We start from the raw sequence: 13,333 nt of genomic DNA on the forward strand, positions 1-13,333 counted from the left end.
TTATTTAACAACATGAAGCTATGTATATTTGGTTTCTTTACAATGTAGACACTTTGGGGCAGATTTACAAGCCCCTTGGGCTGCTTTTACGCCGCCGTTGCGTCACTTTTGTGACGCAGCGGCGGCGCAAAAGATGCATCATGGTGCGGGGTATTTACAACGTGACGCATCTCCCAGCCATTTCCAAACATATTCAACCGTTTGCAAACCTATCCATCATGTATCCTTCCATCTATCATTTCACTCATCCATCCCTTCATCCATCCCCTCATCCATCCTTTCACTCATCTCCATTATCCATCCACCCTTTTACCCTATCCATCTGTACACTTATCCATCCACTCTTCATCCCATCCATCCATTCACTCATCCATTCAGCCATTTACCCTTTCACCAATCCAGCCATCCTTTCACTTACTAATCCTTCCACCCATCCACTATTTTAGTCATCCATCCATCCTCCCTTTCTCTCTCCATCGACCCTTTCACTTAGCCATCCTTCCTTCCATCCTTTCACCCACCCATCATCCATCCATCCATCTGTCCTTCCCCTCATCATCCATCCATCCTTTTCCCTCATCATCCATCCATCCATCCTTCTACCCACCCACTCTTCATCCATCCATCCTTATTTATTTATTTATTTTATTTGTGAGTTTGTATAGCGCTTGAATCACTCCGCCAGGAGTATCTCTGCGCTTTATGACCAGTAAAATAGCAAATATACAATGGAATGGTATTTAAATTTCATTTCTGAACAAGATAGTTTTTAACTGTTTACGGAAGATAAGGTGCTCTTTGCATAACCTTAGAGCCAAAGGTAACTTGTTCCACATCTTGGGACCCATGGTGGACAGGGCTCTACCTCCATGTCTAGCTTTTTTGACATTGGGGACCACGAGGAGGAAATTATTGCTTGATCTGAGAGATCGTGTTGGAACATATGGGTTAAATCTCCTTTCAAGGTAAACGGGTCCTTGTCCGTTCAAGCACTTGTGAATTAGGCAGCATAATCCCTTCCCCTCATCATCCATCCATCCATCCTTTCACCCACCCCCTCATCATCCATCCATCCATCCTTTCACCCACCCCCTCATCATCCATCCATTCCCTCATCATCCATCCATCCATCCTTTCACCCACCCCCTCATCATCCATCCATCCGCTGTGGAGCCAGAGAACCAGGTCAGCAGAGCCGCTGTGGAGCCAGAGAACCAGGTTAACAGAGCTGCACTGGCGCCAGAGTCAAGGTCATAGTTCAAGCGCTGTCCTCCCAAGTGGGTTTGTAAAGCTGCCAGCTGGAAGAAGCACATATACAACCGGAACAGCTGAGCAGGGGCACTTTCACACTTCTGTGCAACAGCTATCTTTGTTTGACTTAGTAGTTTGTTGAGTAGCTTTGGTGACCGGTGTATGTAGTCAGAATATCTTTCCCCTCCCTTAACCTCTTTTACAAATTTGATTTGCATTGCAGTACTAATGTATCCTGTAACTGTAGTAGCTAGCGTCCTGATAGCTCACCCTGCCTAATTGAAACCAGTAATATGATCTATGAAATCTGCTATTCACCAAAAGACTTACAGAACAGTTGTGAAAATTGTCATGGTCTGATACTCAGTTAAATATAATTATAGTTCCTCTAGCATAGCAGATGTAGCAGTTTCAAAATCTGACATTTTTAATCCGCATTTACAGGGCCAAAAACAAAATTTAGCTAACCTCTCGATTGGGCATCCACATTGTAATTAGCACAGCAAAACAATTCTATGTATGAAATGTTAGCTTATTCTCCAGAAGGAAGAATTGTATGAGCTGACGAAGGTGCGGAGTGCAACTGCACACAAGGAACCCACCTGAAGTCAGCTGGAGCTCCACGCCACCCAAAGCTCCACGCACACTTCTAGAACAATTCTGAAGACCAAATTCCTTGCAAGTAAGAGCAAACTAAAGTAATTGTCAGACCCCATTCGGGTGCACGAGCAGAGGGCAGACGGGCTACTGCCACCAACTGGGGTGATTACGGTAATTAGGCAAACACAAAGAGATGTACGGAGCACTGAAGCTTTTCAGCCACTCGCCCCCAGTCACGGCGGAGACAGACTGCACAGACGGCGTGACTATCATGTATAAAGGAAGCTTATAGGAAACGCTCCAAAATGAAGAAATAATGCAGACAATATTGGGAAAATGTGTCAGACTTCATTTTAAGGCGTGTTTAATCTCAGTAGGCCCTGTATCCGTTATCGTGTAATTCTGCTCTGCAAGAATTCCTCACATAGTTTAATTACCTGCGTTTTTCTGCATGTCTTGGATGGCTCCTTTCCGCTTGTTAATGCTACACCACAAACGGTAATTAGGCAAACACAAAGAGATGTACGGAGCACTGAAGCTTTTCAGCCACTCGCCCCCAGCCACGGCGGAGACAGACACACCCTCCTTTCCATTGGCTCACGGCAAAATGGCGCTCGCCCCCAGTCACGGCGGAGACAGACACACCCTCCTTTCCATTGGCTCACGGCAAAATGGCGGATTTCGCGGGCGTTTGTCCAAATATCGCGGCATTTGCACGGATCGGCCGATTTCGCGATTTTTTTGCAAATCGCGAAATCGCGATAAGCTGGAGGGTCTGACTTACTAGTGATTTAGCAAGGTGCTAAAGGCCGGGCCAATTGAGGATCAACGCACCAACAGTCTTGTTTTGGGGAAAGAACGCTGGCACGGGGACCTGATTAGCTGGAACCTAGTACATTCCTGTCAAAGTTGCATCAAATACCATGCATAAAGTGGGGGCTACTACTGCAACAAAAACCCAGTTTCCTAGAGTCCCCGTCCCCCAGGCTGATTTCGGCCCCGGGGACCCCAACCCTAGCGACATTTGCAGGGGGAGGGGGCACATGGCCCACTCCCCCATCCCTCGAGACCCAGCAACATTTTGCAGGAGAAGGAAGTTACCCCTCCCAAGGTCAATTTTGGCCTGGGCACGCCATCCTCAGGTGCCCTCAAATTTAAAGGTGGGTGCCCTGGTACCCACCCAGAGCACGCACCATAGTCGCATGGGGGCCCCAAGGCGCCAGCTGTCTACCCGCATACAGAGGGAGCCAGAATTGCTCCCACTCGCAGGTACCAGCTCCTAATGCTGCTCCTTGCAGACGGGATCTGTTCACCTGCTCGCAGGCAGAAAAACAGATCAAAAGTCTGCTCCCAGCAGACGGGAGCAATTTCAAAGTCAGGCAGGAGTTTTGAAAATTCTCCTGCCAAGCGCTAACAGGGAAACACAGGTTTCGTTGTATCGTTGTATATAGCATCTGATCCGGCCCTAGGGGATGAGGTCCCATGGGCCATTAATGGCTCAGAGAGGATGGCTGCGCAACCCCCCCATAAAACTACCTTCAAGTAAATGCCACCAGGGTGGGCTCCCCGGGGTCTTTAGAGGCTTGTGGAGTGGGGGCTGTGAGCCCCCTCCTCATTTTCAACAATTTCATCCCCGGGGTTAGGTTCTCTGGGGCCTGTAACGGCTCAGGGATGAGGACCATGCAGTCCCCCTCCCCTTCTTTAGCGATTTTGGCCTCAGGGGTGGGCTTCCCGGAACCTCCAATGACTCGGGGAGGGTGGGCACACGTCTCCTTCTATTACATAATATGTTCGGCCCCTGGGGTAGGCTCCCCAGGGCCTCTGAAAGCTCGAGGAGGGGGTCCGTGCATTCCCCTCCCCAAAAACATTGTTTTCGGCCCCAAGGGTTAGTTCCCCTGAGCCTCTGGAGGTTCCGGGAGTGGGGTCACTCAGCCCCCTCCCCTTCATAAATACAGACCCAGGGGTGGGCTCCCCAAGGATCATAGTAAATAAATGTGGCCCAGCCATCATTTGTTTTTTTTACATCATGCAGGATTGCTGTATTTTTTTGGCCAATTTCTTTTTCTTTTTGACCCCAGGGAACTAAGCGCCAAAGTCATGTAATGGCTGACAGCAACATTTGTCTCATGTTGCTGGCAGCCAATCAGACCACATGCACAAGTCTGACTCCCGCGGGAGCAAAATGGCCCAAGGGAAATAAAGCTCATTGAGCCAATCAGAACGCTCCATTTTAAAATTGGCGCTTCTGCAAAGAGTCTCTCGAGACTCTTGGACAACCAACTGCCTAAATATACAATTTGTTTTTTATCCTAAATTTCTCAAAAACTACTGAACGGATTTACACTAAGTAACAAAAGGCACAATCTGCGGACAAAGGTCTAGCTTCCTGACAAATTTGATGTAATTCCATTCAGCAGTTTTTGCTGTAGCCTTGACTAAAGAAGTCTATGGAAAATGCATGGGGATTTTGCATTTCAGCCTCTCCCTCTTTTTCGCAGCCCCCGTTTGCCTGATCACCCCATAACTATCTAGGAAGGAGCTTAGGTGGATGAACTTTTTTGGGGGAAAGTTTTGTCACAGGGGGTCAACGTTTTTAGCAAATCAAATAATGCTCTTTCTATGGAAAAGCAGAATTAATTATAACTACCTAGTGGCGACCGCCACTAGGTGATGGATCGAGATATATAAAGGTTTTGTAGAGCGGTCTTATGCCCGGAGGCATCTTGGCGCTAGCCTAGGACAACGGAGTGAGGCCCTAATTAATTGCTATATAGCCACATCTTTAGGGTTTTTCTAAAAGTCAAAAGAGCTGAAGCAGATGTTATAATATGAGGCAGAGTGTATTTATATACACATATATATGTGTGTGTGTGCTTCAGAGAGTAGTTGTGTTGTAAAGTATTTGTACTGGAGCGAGTGTGACTCCATGAGCACAACTGTGAACTTCTAGTGTTTGACATACATTTATAATTTCATGAATGCTCTAAGTGTGTATGTGAAAGCAGCAACATTTGTAGGTTTGTGTAGGTAGGAGTGTATACTTGTATCAATGTGTACCTGTGTATATGTAACAGTGAGCATCTGGGTGTGTAGCACAGTGGCGGTTGGTGACCAGAAAAAATGGCGAGGCGACAAACAGAATACAAACAAATAAACATTTAAATATTAAAAAGAAAAGAAACTTACCTTAGCCTGCAGCACATCCATTCCTCGGCTCTAGACTCCTCCGAGCGCGAGGTCCCACAGCTCCTTATCTAATTCAGACACTGCTCCCATGCTGTTAAGCAGCATGAGTGAAGCGTCTGGATTGGCTGGAGCAGGCTGCCTCATCGCTCTAAAGATCACTGGAGGCCTATGCCCGATTTCCAACCCAGCTATCGAAGACAGCTTGGTTGGAAAGTTTGAATACGCATGTCGGTTTGGTCGTAGCAAGGTAGCCGGCCAAACCGACATGGGCAAATCGAACTGAAGGGGCCACTCGTCATTGCTGTCAATCAGCAGCAATGATGCACTGGCCCTGCCCTGCCTCTCCGTTCGGCAGGAAAGCTGGAAAAAAATCATTTTATTTTTCCAGCTTTCAGCGCAGCAGTGCTGGGGGTGGCGCTCCTCCACTCATATGGAGGAACCGCTTGCGGTGCAGCAGTGTGTATTACCAACAGTGAGCAGGTAAGTGCAGTGCTTACAACCTGGGTATGCAGTAACACATGCATGTGTGCAAGCAGAAGCTTGTATGCAGTTGTAAGCATGTACAGTCAGCATGTCAATGGACCTTGGTGTGTATATGCAGCAGGAAGTATCCAAGCACGGTCCATGTACATGTCTTGCATTGAATACCCAAGATGAAAACACCAAACAAGCGTCTGAGCTGGAAAGAGTGCATGGGGGTGTGTGCCCCAATCTGGCTGAGGTTTGTGCGTGTATGTTGCTAAACAGATCATTAGTCATATATGAGGATGGCCTGTTAACCAGGGGAACCTGGTTATGTACCAATGGAAAGAACAGTAGTTCCTTCATAAATTACTTTTACGCAAGCCTAGGTCAATTGTGTTACCCTAATATGATTTCATTTATTTTAGAGGAACAACGGTCCAAAGCAATTCAAGAGATGAGAAACAACGATATACAGACCATAATAGGATACTATATATTTATCCAAGTCCAGCCGGACAAGGAGTTTATTTTTAGAATAAACATGTGATTTGTAACATCTCAATACATGAGCAGCATTTCAGAATTGTAAGGCACATGTATTGAGATGTTACAAATCACATGTTTATTCTAAAAATAAACTCCTTGTCCGGCTGGACTTGGATAAATATATAGTATCCTATTATGGTCTGTATATCATTGTTTCTCATCTCTTGAATTGCTTTGGACCGTTGTTCCTCTAAAATAATTGACTCATACCCTTGGTCCACAGCCACCATTAGGGTCCCCCTTGTTTTTTCTAGCAACTAATATGATTTCATGTCATAAAATTATTGATATTTAACTGATATTCGGAGGAAGTATAACGGACACTTTAAATAGAAAAAGAGCATGTATCTGGTTATAGCAACCAAAGAAGCCACTGTTCTTTTGATTTGCGCTTAAAAGGAAGCTGCTCCTCTGCTCGCTACTGGTGCACCCTGTTTTCTGAGTTGCGTTTTTCAGTGAGCACTTCCTCCACTTTACCGTTTGCTCGACCATGACCATCTTCGGTGGCTCCTGAGGCGACAACCTTAGTTCCTCTTTTGGCCCCCATGTCTGTCCTTCGATCCTAGCATGCCACACATCTAGATGCCACATGTGGCCCTCTGCTATGGAAGCATGCTTCTATGTGCTAGCACAGCAGTAAATCTTGCAACAGACATTCCCTCAAATGTACAGGGTAAAGGCCCTTCGGCTGGTTGGGAAAATTGACACAGACAGAGACTTTTTAAGGCATGGGCAAAGTGGGCAACTGCCCAGGGCCCCCACCTTCCAAGGGCCCCGCTGGGAAATTAAACTTTATCTCTCTCTAGCTCACCTCTGTCTATTCCGAAACCTGAACCTCCCACTTTCTCTCTGCCTTCCTTTACTTTTCTTTGCCCAGCGCAATTTTACAGGTCTTTGGAATCCCCAGAAAGACATATTTCAACTGGTTTTATGTGTACCTGTTTCTGAAAGTTTATTTCTCATTGTGCGGGCTACAATTAGCATAAAACTGGGTAATAAAATTAAAACGTATTACAACTAAGGGCCCCCAAAATATGTCTTGCCCAGGGCCCCAAAAACATTTAAGACAAACTATGGTCACCGATAAACCAACAGCTCTGAGTGGGTAGATCTATACGCAGATTAAAACAGTCAGAACAGTCTATACAATCAAAAGTAAATGTTTATGAAAACCTTTACACCAGAAGTAGCGAACAGGTAATCTGTGGTGCAAGTAGTGCTCACCAAGCTTAACATGCTTGCTGGTCAAGAACCAAATCTGTATTTTTTGTGGTCAACCACCACAAACACAATACAACACTTTTTGCCTCTAAAACGTTCTCAAAGCACTAAAATCCACAGAGGGAAAGGAGGTAACTCCTGGAGACACAAATTCTTAGTCTCAGGGAGCTATACTCCCGAACCATTAGGAAGGGATTTCCAGGCCGGAAAACTTCTACAGACTTCTGTTTTCAAGTTAAAAGAGAATCCGCAGAGTAACACAACTAGGGGACATTGACCCTGCCAAGGTCATGTGTGGGAATATAGGTTCTAAGAGAGGAAGAGATTACTCTGCCCCCCAAGACTAAGACGTCTCTGATGATTATATAAAATGGATGAACCCTCCTCGACCCTGATCCTACTCGACCTCTCAGCAGCGTTCAACACTGTATTCCATCAGACCTTTCTCAAGAGACTTCCCCCATATCAGGATCCAGGGAGGGGCCCTCAAATGGATCACATATTTCCTCACAGTGCAGACCAGGGGAAGCCGCCTACCACCCTTCACGTAAGAGCCCAAGAGCATTGCCTGCGGCATCCCGCAAGGTTCATCCCTCAGCCCCACCCTCGTCAATACCTACATGACGGCCCGGCCAACTTCGTCAGAACCCATGGCCTCAACATTTCCTAGGTGGACAAAACCCAGCTCATCCTCTCTCTCTCAGAAGACCCCTACACCACCAGGACCAGCTGCCACAACTGCATGATGAGCGTGGACAAATGGATGAAGATCAATTGCCTAAATCTCAAAACGGTCAAGACTAAAGTGCTGATCTTTGGAAACAACACCTCCCTGTGGAACAACACCTGGTGGCCTCACGAACTTGGACCCACACCGACGGACTACGCGTGCAACCTTGCAAATATCAGGGACAGCAAAATCACCACAAAACGCCAGACCAACACAGTCTCCTCCTTTTCCATCCACACCCTTCTTATGCTCTGAAAGATCTTCAAATGGCTCCCCGTCGACATCAGGAAAACCGTCATCCAGGCCCTAGTCACCAGCCGACCCGACTACAACAAAGTGCTTCATGCAGGAATTACAACCAAAACTCCTAAAGAGACTCCAGACGATACAGAACTCGTCTGCCAGACTCATCCTCAACATCTTCAAATGGGCCCACATCAACCCTCACCTTAGGAACCTCTATAGGGGCCCCATCCAGAAAAAGATGTAAATTCCCGTTACTGGTACACGCCTACAAGGCCCTTCACGGCCAATGAAAAAAGGCTACATCAACCACTGCCTGAACAACCACTATCCCTCCAGACACCTGCATTCCGCCTACCTCACCCTCGCTCACACCCGTCTAAGCCACAACAGAGGATGCTCCTTCCCCTATCTCACCGCCAAATCCTGGAACCACCTTCCCCTCCAACTCCGAACAGCAACCTCTCTCGTGGAATTCAGAAAGAGACTCCAGACCTGCTCATCGCAGCAAGATCCTAGCACCTGGATACCCTCACAGGTGATAAGCCACACTCTACAAATCCCGATTACTTAATGATATCCTCCACCCGGAAAGGATCACACCAGAGGAAATCCGAGCAAGGACCAGGCCCTTATCACGGAGGCGCTGGCCTTACAGCCACAGCACATGGCTCACATTGGCCATAACCGCATTAATTGGCTCCATTTCATGCTTCCTGTGCATACTCTGAAGATACCAGCTGCTGGGACACCCACAACAGAAATCCTTCATCTCTATTCGACCATCTTATGCCCTGATGAAGTCCAATTGCCATTGGACGAAATGCGTTGGCTGAAACTTGCGTTATTTGAAATAAAAGGGCTTATCTCAAACAAAAGAATTGACTTAATTGCTGTTATTGGATACAAACGTTCTGGGAGTGTACAGCTTCACATTTTGCTTAATTTCGAATCTGCCTGGCAGTTTGCACCTAACAGCGGCGGGTGCAGGAGTCGCAAGTGCACACCAACTATAGTGATTTGGAACACACAACAATAGGAACTAAGCAGGGAGGTGTGGCCACCGTGGTTTAGTGTGATTAATGATTATGCTTACTAAACAACGGTTCATTCGAGAGTATATATGCATAATAGTGTTTTTCTGTAGATATTGTGTGCACACATCCTTTATACTAACCGGCACCACTACCTCAGGGCTACGGTTGGAAAGTATAAAGTTTTTGAATAAATATATTCTAAACTGCTGACATCCTATCACTCACCTTACACAGAGGAATCTGCGGACCTTGGCCAGGTACAAATTCCCAAAATGGAGGGATCATTCTGGGACTTATAGCAGGTTATCTCACACTCAGCATAATGTCTACCAGGATTAATTTTAGGGAGATTCACTCCACTGCAGTGAGTGAAGTGTGCAGGGGTGAGATGTGTCAGCAAGGACCGTGTGAAGGATCCCTCCACCCCAGGAGAGACTCAACTGCTTTCAATCTCTTGTGCCCAGTGGTGCCATGCCAATGCACTCACCGCTCCGGTGTTCTGCTGCCGGGTGTCCAGGGCCCCCGCCAAACCATCTGCGGCCTGAGGCTCCTCGTATTTCACACTGCAAGCAAGGTAGAAGAGAACAGTCAGCTCTGGGCAGGACAATTAAAAGGGGGGCAAGACTCAAGCTCTACCAATGCATCTCACTCATAACCAGCACCAGCCCAAGATATTCCATAAAAAGCAGCAGCCTAAGATATTCCATTACTATGGCCTGCACACGACTTTGCTTATGTGCCTTCGTCCTCGTCCCTGACCCCTGTTAATACTGCACCAAGAACAAAGCACAGCTCTTCCAATGCACCCCAAAGGGGCAGAGACGACAGGCAGCCCTTTTCCTAGCAAGAGGCCAGGATAATTTCAGTCCAACAATGAAAAATAGAAGTGGCTAGCTACAAGCTCACATCGTATAGCCAGAGGACTGCCTGCTGCTGATACAACTTGTGGAAACCTTTTGCATATTGCAGGAAATGGCTTCTTGCTGTGCCCTTTGTAATGTAATCTGCAAAATGGCAAAGCTTTTCACTGCTGCTACCACTCAAATGCGCTTGCTAGAGCTTCATTTGAAGGTGCATTAAAATATATATATATATATATATATGTTATTTTTTTCTCCCAGGGAAGTAGTCTTTAACCCTATAAAGACATGAGAAATATTGCTGGGCGCGTGTCCTTACAAATGCACAATTGTAACTACTTTTCTGAAGATAGTCATGTGGTAGTCCACCACCCTTCTCTAAAAATAAGTCTAAATCACACAGTTTTCACAATGTTGCCCACCTTATGTGTACAGAATGGTATACACGCTATTCAGAACATGAATGAATACAAATAAAATAAATGAAATGTACCTTTTGCCACAGCAATTATACTAGGCTCCTTCTGCTCAGCCTCAAGGCGCCTGTCCCCACTCCCAGCCCTGCTCCACCGAACTGGACTTTTGTCATAGTTCACCCCTTCCTAACATGCAAATTCACCTCAAATTTAAGTGCCACATTTACTTCTTCAAGCCATTCCTACGATGCGTCTTTTACTGACAAAGTGACTAACTGAATTTAGAAATTAGCTGGGTCGATAACAGTGCGAGGGACGAAACCTGTCATAAGTAATGGCGAAAGGAAAGAAAAACATGTCAAAGCAGTGCGTGGGGAAGTAAACCTGTTTGAGAAAAAGGCATAAGCAAGGGACGCGACAGCAAGGGCTAGAAAGCGCGTTGAAGTAATGGTGTGAAGAAGAAAACGTCAAATTGATAATGTGGGGACAAAACATGTTGAATCTGTGAGGAAGGAAAAGTTTTGAATCAATGGCGTGAGAAAGGAAGTGTAAGTAATGGGAGGGGGAAATAAGTGTGTCGAAGTCATTGCATGAAGTATTGGAATGAAAAGTAATTGCATGCCAGTGAAATGAAAGAAATCCCGTAGGGTAAACTTTTGTAACAGCGCCAAATACCTTGCATCAAAAATCTCTCACTCTCGTCCCACTCTATCAACTTGTTCGGCTTACACACCAGTAGATTGTGCCATATATATTGTGAGGACTCCCACAGAAAGTAAAATTTGTACAAATGTATTTATTACACATCACACAAATTAGATAAAAATACATAGGGCAAACGGTCTACTCAATGATCCAAGCTTAAAAACAATGCTAAATAAATGAATTAACAAAGAATAAACATTTTTAAAAACACACACTCAAGAGAGTTCTATAGTCAGACTGATATAATCTGTCTTTCACAGTTAACACATCTACTGTTACACCATATTACTTGCACTGTTAGATAGATTCCATTGTTTCTCAATATTCCAGCAGTGCTAAGTTAGTAGATTGTGCAAATTCTTTTGCCGTCAACGCGTTTCGATGGGTCGTTAAAACATTTTTTCCTTCTTTATCAAGACAAGTTCATATCTCTCCAAGTTGAAGTAAAATTGATCTCAAGTAAACACCTATAAAACATAAACACTATTAGGACTAAATCATAACAGATTTTAAACAGTAGCATACACAATGCAGTTTTACACGAATGTTAAATTTTATCTCATGCTTTAATTCTCACGCTATTAAAAGGACCTAATTACAATGTTTCTATTTTTAGACAATTGCCTACCCGTTTGCCCATGTTAAGAAACCCAATACATGACATAGCAAATGGTATATTAATTGGGTGCCGTCAGGCCACAAGGAATGCGAGTTGGATGATAGTAACAGAGCTGATAGTGAAAAGTGTGGAATATGTTGTCATAGTATTATATTAACATTGGGTATGACTGAAGATTGAGCCATACATAAGGGGACAGTGCAACATTTGGCACCCAGAAATGTGTGCTAAGGGTCATTTCCTCCTATGGGAGGGAATGCCCTGACGGCACCCAATTAATATACCATTTGCTATGTCATGTATTGGGTTTCTTAACATGGGCAAACAGGTAGGCAATTGTCTAAAAATAGAAACATTGTAATTAGGTCCTTTTAATAGCGTGAAAATTAAAGCATGAGATAAAATTAAACATTAGTGTAAAACTCTGCATTGTGTATGCTACTGTTTAAAATCTGTTATGATTTAGTCCTAATAGTGTTTATGTTTTATAGGTGTTTACTTGAGATCAATTTGACTTCAACTTGAGAGAGATATGAACTTGCCTTGATAAAGATGGAAAAAATGTTTTAATGACCCATCAAAACGCGTCAACGCCAAAAGAATTTGCACAATCAACTAACTTAGCACTGCTGGAATATTGAGATATAATGGAATCTATCTAACAGTGCAAGCAATATGGTGTAACAGTAGATATGTTAACTGTGAAAGACAGATTATATCAGTCTGACTATAGAACTCTCTTGAGTGTGTGTTTTTTAAAAATGTTATTCTTTATTAATTCATTTATTTAGTATTGTTTTTAAGCTTGGATCGTTGAGTAGACCGTTTGGCCTATGTATTTTTATGTAATTTGTGTGATGTGTAATAAATAAATGTGTACAAATTTTACTTTCTGTGGGAGTCCTCACAATACTACTGGTGTGTAAGCCGAACAAGTTGATAGAGTGGGACGAGAGTGAGAGATTTTAGATGCAAGGTATTTGGCGCCGTTACAAAAGTTTACCCTACGGGATTTCTTTCATTTCACTGGTTAAGTGCCCTAGTCCCACGGGTTGAATAAGGGGCCCCTCTTATTTTCTAACCCAAGTAATCACATCCACCATCCTGACCTGCAGGAATCTCCGGTATCCTGGTACTCTGACTCAGGCGCGGCTCTGTCGAGACACCTCAGTCTGGACCTGCACATTGAGCAAGTTCAGGTTCTGCTGCAGGGCAAACAGTGACAAAAGATTTGGTGGCACCACTGGGGTCTCAGGAGTACTGGGGGTCTCAAACGTCCAGGAGGCTTCTGTTGGGGCTTGGGGAACCCCTTAGAGCACTTATTCCATATCCACTGTAATCAATCCATGGAGCTTCCAAATGCCTGGGCCGCCCTATGAATGGCAGCCATAAGGTCCTTGGTCAAGAGAGGAGCACCCCAGATGCTCACGTCGGTCCTGGTGGTCCCCCTCCGT

At 45.0% G+C, this 13,333-nt stretch overlaps 1 protein-coding gene across 3 annotated transcripts in view; it reads right to left on the reverse strand.

Annotated features, from left to right (window-relative positions):
* The window catches only part of TOM1 (target of myb1 membrane trafficking protein), a 399,690-nt gene that overhangs the window by 87,368 nt on the left and 298,989 nt on the right, over positions 1-13,333 (reverse strand). For all 3 annotated transcript variants that reach the window (XM_078684134.1, XM_078684131.1, XM_078684127.1), the window contains exon 12: positions 9,767-9,842. In XM_078684134.1, the coding sequence (XP_078540260.1) occupies positions 9,767-9,842 (76 nt within the window). The remainder of the gene's footprint in view (positions 1-9,766; positions 9,843-13,333) is intronic.

The sequence above is a fragment of the Lissotriton helveticus genome, chromosome 1_1, assembly GCF_964261635.1.
Source record: "Lissotriton helveticus chromosome 1_1, aLisHel1.1, whole genome shotgun sequence".
In the NCBI taxonomy this organism is placed as follows: domain Eukaryota; kingdom Metazoa; phylum Chordata; class Amphibia; order Caudata; family Salamandridae; genus Lissotriton; species Lissotriton helveticus.